The sequence below is a fragment of the Clupea harengus genome, chromosome 7 (assembly GCF_900700415.2).
Source record: "Clupea harengus chromosome 7, Ch_v2.0.2, whole genome shotgun sequence".
In the NCBI taxonomy this organism is placed as follows: domain Eukaryota; kingdom Metazoa; phylum Chordata; class Actinopteri; order Clupeiformes; family Clupeidae; genus Clupea; species Clupea harengus.
In genome coordinates, this window is record NC_045158.1 from 298,173 (window position 1) to 305,030 (window position 6,858).

The window sequence follows — 6,858 nt, forward strand, 5'->3', positions numbered from 1 at the left end:
TGTTGTCGTGGAAAATTCTAAGAGTTCTCAAGAAACTTCTCAAGGCAAACAGGTATGAATATACTGAACGGTTTATTTCAGAGTAGTTAACTGCTGCTGAGCTGGTCCATGGAGCATCTCAAAAACTCTAAGCATAAGGCAAGAGCGATCAGGCGGACTAACTCAGGACAAAGTTCCCGAGCCCTTTTTATAGATCTAGCTACCTTTCTTCTTCCCTGTACCCTGTTCCCTGTTTACCCAATCAGAATTAACCACATCGAGACCCTTTGTTACATCTATTTCTACATCTAAAAGCCTGCATATTGCACAGTTTCCTGTGATAACAGGTGTCTCGCCTTTTCAGGTATAGAGTCTGGAGACTGCCTATCTCGTGGCCTCTTGTGGCCTTTCAGAAGCGTCTTAGACAAACCTGTGACCCCGACATGGCCTCTCAGAAGCGCCTATCTAAAGGCCTGTGACTGTTGTATTAAATCGAACTAGCCAGCAGGAAATAAATAGAGGTCCACAACTGGGTAAAAAACTGAAGAACTTTTACTCTCAGAATCTCTCATCACTTCATCACGCACAGAGTACAGGCAAAACCCGTTAAAACGGTTAACAGGAAGTGCAACTCGCAGTGCACTGTGGGAAATGTAGTTAACTCACGAACTTACTGCATTATCAAACAACAGTGTAGGAGCCATTTGGGGTTCATGTTTTAATCTTGTTGGGACACTAGATGGCGCTCCACCTTAATTGGGCTCACACAATATAGGTGGGAAAGGTCATGCAGGTGTCAGGTGTTGCTTGACAGAGGGAGAGCTCATATAGCTTTTTGACCGCTTCATTTGTATTACCAAAGGTCTGTTACATGTAAATAAGATGCAAGTTTGGATGTATGGACATGCTTATGGATTGGATCTTACTGTGAGAAATAAAGTTTGCAAGAACGAGAACACAAGGTCGGAACGTTTTTTTACATCTAACAAGCGCGTCAATCAAGTGCTCAGACAGCAATCCCTCTGGGCTTTAAGTGTAGACTTAGCCCATACAAACAGTATTAATGAAACAATCACATCAAATCACATGAACTAAGGCAGTTATGCATATTTAAATACAAATTCCTTTTAGCTTAACTTAACTTAACTTAAATCAGTAGTCAAATAATTAACTGAAAGTCCTTCAAAAGTAAACTATAGTATAGTTTACATTTGAAGGACTTTCAGGGGCGTAACCACGCATACTATACACTTAAAGTTACAACAGTGACCCTGTCATGGCCTTCCAGAAGTGTCATGGCCTGTGAGCGGCATAAGGCATCTCTACAATGTGGTTAATCAGATAAGGCATCTCTACCACTCGATTTTTCAGAAAGGTTATGTCTTTCACGTGGTTTTTCAGAAAGGTTATGTCTTTCACATGGTTTTTCAGAAAGGTTATGTCTTTCACGTGGTTTTTCAGAAAGGTTATGTCTTTCACATGGTTTTTCAGAAAGGTTATGTCTTTCACATGGTTTTTCAGAAAAGGTATCTCTGACACGTGGGTTTATCAGAAATGGCCCTTCGTGCCGTGTGGCAGCCTTATCATCTAACTGCTACTTCTATCTGTTAGGATGTCCATGTTCCAGTACCAGCAATAAGTCCGAAGTAGGTAAAAATAGGACTGTCTATGTGTCTATGTGTGTGTGCGTCTGTGTGTGTGTCTCTGTATGTGAGTGTTTATGTGTGTGTGAGTGTGTTTGTGTCGGTGTGTGTGTCTATGTGCGTCCTGTGTGTCTGTGTATGTCTCTGTGTGTGTGTGTGTGAGTGAGAGTGTGAGAGAGAGACAGAGAGAGGGACATTGAGTTAGACAGACAGAGAGAGACAGAGAGAGAGAGATACATTGCGTTAGACAGAGAGAGAGAGAGAGAGAGAGAGAGAGAGAGAGAGGTAGAGGGAGATATGAGATATATATGTTTGTGTATGAGACGGTGTGTGTGTGTGTGTGTGTGTGTGTGTGTGTGTGTGTGTGTTTCTTATGTATAGTCCACACATACCACATACCCATATAGCACTGGGACTTCTCTGGAATAATTTGCACACTCACAAAAAAATACTGCATAGTTTTAACTTGTATCAGGCCCTGGGCTCTGTAAAGTGCCTTGAGACAATTGTATTTTTTTAGCGCTATATATTTACAAAATAAAATGTAACTGAATCACATACCTGCAAACTAGTCGCTTTTCGGCGAAATTCGCCGTTTTCCTTATGAAATAGGTCACTTACGTGAATCGTGTAGATCCGAAGAGTTTTTTTTTAGATACAATTTCCAATTCATAGTTGACGTCACGTGAAAACTATGAATGGACTGGACCTTCAGAAACAACGGGATTGCTACTTTCCCAATACTATATATTTGGTGGCACGCGAGTCATTTGGCCAATCACAATCAAGATAAACGACAGCATCATCATGGATAAAGGCAAATTTTCGCCGAAGACCTTCATTACTTTTGAGGTAAGTCTCGATATCTGCCAATTACGTAATATGCTCTGTATCTTAACATTGCTATAATATGCTGTGTAACTTAAACTTGATTTACTAAAATAATCTTACTTTAGCAAACGTTACGTGTATCGTGATCCGTTACCTTTTTCATGTTAAACGTGTTTATCTTTATTTATAATGGAAACCTTGTATGCTAGCTAGTATTCACGATAGTGAATTGTGTGTTAACGTTAGCTAGGGAAGGTTATCTCCACTGCATCAGTATTGTTATCTGATATTAATGTATGCCGTTGTGGTAAGATATGAGAGAAATGAAAACAAACACGTAGTACTAATGAAACGACACACCTGTTTAATTGGTGATGCACCAAAGTCCGTGTTCACACTTGACTTCTTTTTTTTTTTTTAAAAAGCGCTGCCTTCAGCGCCTTGTGAGCGCTTCAGCTCGATAATTCTGTAACCTTAATAACGGGAATCATACATTCTAGCGATACATTATTATCCGTTGGTTATTGACTACTTATTGTTAGCTAGCTCCTATAATGGCGAATAAAATACCATTACTTGCTTTAGCTTTGGCGTATGAGGCGTATGTTCGTAAGTAACAGCCAAGGCGCAGTTTATGGGTGAAATCCTCTATAGGGATTCGCAGGGGGCGTTAGTAACTAAGGTAGTAGGTTACTAGGGAAGGTACACGCGAACCTACTCTCCTCGTCCTGATTGGTCAGCTGTCAGAAAGGCGCTTCACGTCACCCAGCGCTTTTCTGAAAAGCTGAGAAAATTGAACTCAAAAAGGCGTCGGGCGCTGCGCTTTTTAAAACGTTTTTAAAAGGCGTCCGCCTTCTTCCTTTTCTCATAGGGTTGCATCATGCAGGGCTCGAAATTGGCACCCGCCAATACAAAGTTCTAATATTTTGCCCGCGAATACAAAGCTCTAATATTTTGCCTGCGAATACAAAGTTCTAATATTTTGCCCGCGAATACGAAGTTTATAAAGTTCTAATATTTTGAGCCCTCTGTGTTTTTTCAATGCAGTTTTATGTCAGCTCAGAAAGACTAAATTGGTTCTACGCATGCGCTCAACCCAGTTTGTGAGGGATTGCGCAATCTGACACGAGGCACAGCTCGTCTCTGCCTCACCATCTCGCTGTCTCACGCAAATTCAGCGATTTTGATTATAAAAATGCTGGAAATGATTGGAATCATGCAGAAATTACATGTATAGCACAGATCAGTAAATAAATATTAATATTTATTTTATTTTATTTCATCATTATTAGTTTTTTTTTACTTTTCCCTATGACAGGTGATATTAAAATCATATGTAAAGGTTGTTTATGTCAAACAATGTCAGAGTAGGTCTGAAATGCCAGGTTTAGTTTTGGCTGGTAAAAAAATATGATGGCTGGTAATTTTTTGCATCTACCAGCCAAGTTAATTCCGAGCCCTGGTTGCATGTAAAAAAGGCGCTGGCAGTTGAAAAACAGAAGTCAAGTGTCTACACGGCCTTAAATGAGTGAGGGAACCGCCTGCTCTGGCGGGAAAAGGAGCCCTGACCCAGCCGATAATATTTGGTCAATTCTTTTCCAGAATGAGAGAGCTTAAAGAGGAAGACGCTATTTATGTAGCACAGCTTGATTCAGGGCTGAGGTGCAGATGGAGCTGGGCCTGGCTAAAAATAGAGGTCAAGACTGAGGTGAAGGGAGTTCAGCACAGCTTCCCGCTGTCACAGTATTTTAAAAAAATTGATAAAGCGGGGTATTCAAAATGCAGCCTTTGCTTAAAGGAAATAAATTACTGCAACAAGGGCTCTCATGCTCTTTTGGCACACTGCCAAACAGAGGTGCATCGTCAAAAGGTGTGCACTGTAATGACTAGAGCCATATCCTTCCAGTCCCAACACAAAGTGCTCCCAAGGGGCCTGAAGCCATGAGAGAGCGAGTTAGGGTGCCTGTACCTACATTTCAGCGGGTTGCTAATGCAGAGGTGTGTATTAAATAGGCTTGTAGTTTTCTATGTCACTAAATCATAACTGTTTATAAACAGTGAAATAGTAGTTATGATTTAGTGTTGAAATAGGCTACTTGACATTTACTAATAGGCTAATGTCAGGCTACTTAGGAGTAGGCTACATTACCAGGACAAATTGTACGTGGTGTGTTTAGTCAATTTAGATTAAATGTATTGCAATTAGGCTACTCTCTAACAGCTGTACAATAGCAATGGAAGTTTGTGAATATTAAGCCATACAGTTACAGGGTATATAATTAATTATAATTAAAGGCAGGGTATTTGCAAAAGTTTTACTGATAAAATCTAATAATGCTTTCTCTGTCTAGGCGATGGTTCTCGCTACTCTTGCTGAACACTCACTCCCTTTCACCTTTGCACCAGTGATGGTGAACTTGGCCCAAGTGCTGGCCGAGGACAAAGTAGCTCTGAGTGGGCTCAAGCTGTCACGCACATCGGCAGTTTATAAAATGGTGCATGGGTTGGGATTCACATTTTCAGAGAGGATCTTCTGCAATACCCAGAAATATCCATTTTCTATCAACCTTGATGAAAGCACTACCAATGGGGATAGAAAAGTGCTTTCCATCCTGGTTAGCTATTTCAACCCAGACAGGAAGATGGTTGATGTGGGACACCTTGGATCTTTAGAGGTGTTGAAGGTAAACGCTCTCAAGCTTGAGAAGTTGCTGGAGAAGTTTTTTGAAGAGAACAACATCCCATGGTCCAATCTTGTCAGCATACTGATGGACTCCTGCGGTGTTATGCGAGGCAGTAAGCAGGGGTTGGAAACGAGAATACGCCAGAACCACTGCCCAAGCCTACTCGATATTGACGGTGATAGTTGCCACCACATCCACAATTCTGCAAAGGTTTTTGCAGCTTCTTTCAGCAACCATCTCGAAAAGCTTTTCAGTGACCTACATACTGATCATCAATGGGCCACAGACCAGGTTAGAATTCAATTCAATTTCTTTTAGAGGTGTTTTTTAGTTCAGAATGATGCATGCAACTGACTGCAATGCGTGCCTCTACACTAATACACTAACAACCTAATTTTATCTTTACAGTAACTTACCTGCTGCTATACTTACCTTTTGGGAGAGTGTATTTTCTAGATGTATATTCTAGATCTACATGCATATTCTAATTTACATTCTAAAATTCTTGAATACGTACTGTCATATTTACCTGAGAGAAATCAAAGTGAATCCTTGTATCTTTCTTAAGCCCTTTAAAAAAAAAAAAACTTTTGATTTTTCTCTCTCTCTTAGTTGGCATACCTCAGAGAGATATGCCAGTTCATGAGCATTCCTTATTCAGCTCCTAAAAGATTTGTTCATCATCGCTGGCTATCGGCTTATGATGTTGCCATTAGCACCCAGAGGCTGCTTCCTGCCTACAAGGTCCTATATTACGGCTTTATGGACAAGGAAGACAAGGCCCTCTACAAGGACCCCCTAAAGCAGCTCTTTGCTGACTACAACGTGAGCGAAAAAGCTCAGATACAGGTTCGGTACTTTCATGAGGACCTCAGAAAAAAAGGTAACTCATCGCAGTTGTTTCTCCTTGGTTCTGTGATTGCTTACCTGCACTATGGTAGCCAAAGGATTGTTAGTTTTTGTAAAGAGCTTTGTTATGCCTTTGATTTTTCCAGGCATGACGCAGCTGGGAAAAGACCGGAAGAAAAGGGTGATTCGGAAGGTGTGGCATGAAGCCACCATAACTGAGCTGCAACTCAGTGTCTATACAGGAGTGCTACCAATCCTTAAGGAGTATGTAATGGTGTTCCAGGTAAGTTGAACATAGAATGCTACATTTCTCATCAGGGAAAAAATCATAAACTATGAGAATTGGATTTTGATGATAAAAATGGAACAGGATTCTGTGGTACCTGGGTCTAAAAAACAATCATAGCGATCCGATGCGACATTTTCTTTGAGCACAGGGTATCTGTAGGTCCTTGGATATGTCCTTTTATGCTTTTTCATAGCGAGGTGAATACTAGTATTTAACTTTCTGGAGTCCTAAGTTATAATTGGTATGCATTCCTTGTGTGCATTTTGGTACACAATGTTCATGTTATTTTCTTTATAGGGCAGTCAGACACTTGTGCATACACTTCATGACAAACAGCTGCAAGTTTTCTTGAACTTCCTTGCCTGCTTTGTGAAATCTGAACACCTGAACCTGATGCCCAAAACTCTGGCTACCCTGGAGATCGACATCAACAAGCTGCTACCTTTGAGGGAGATGTATGTGGGGCGGGAGGCTGATAGATTTAGAGCGGCACATCCACAACACCCTGTGAGTACATCAAATTGTGTACAGTAATTAGAGTGATTAATGATTAATTAGGAGCCTCTGCAGGGTTTGTATGATT

The 6,858-nt window shown here is 40.8% G+C and overlaps 1 protein-coding gene across 1 annotated transcript; it reads left to right on the plus strand.

The window, feature by feature from the left end:
• The first annotated feature begins 5,238 nt into the window (after positions 1–5,238).
• Positions 5,239–6,858, plus strand: LOC122132990. Its single transcript, XM_042708140.1, has 4 exons — positions 5,239–5,428; positions 5,750–6,020; positions 6,133–6,269; positions 6,573–6,858. Exons 1-4 carry the CDS (start codon positions 5,240–5,242, stop codon positions 6,807–6,809), a joined length of 834 nt encoding a protein of 277 aa, XP_042564074.1. The 5' UTR covers position 5,239; the 3' UTR covers positions 6,810–6,858.

Bases quoted from the DNA above. Each gene is read 5' to 3' on its own strand.
- LOC122132990 (XM_042708140.1), top strand. From the start codon at position 5,240: ATGCGAGGCAGTAAGCAGGGGTTGGAAACGAGAATACGCCAGAACCAC. The intron at 5,429-5,749 runs GTTAGAATTCAA...TCTCTCTCTTAG, and splicing joins ATCAATGGGCCACAGACCAG to TTGGCATACCTCAGAGAGAT. The intron at 6,270-6,572 runs GTAAGTTGAACA...TTTTCTTTATAG, and splicing joins AGTATGTAATGGTGTTCCAG to GGCAGTCAGACACTTGTGCA.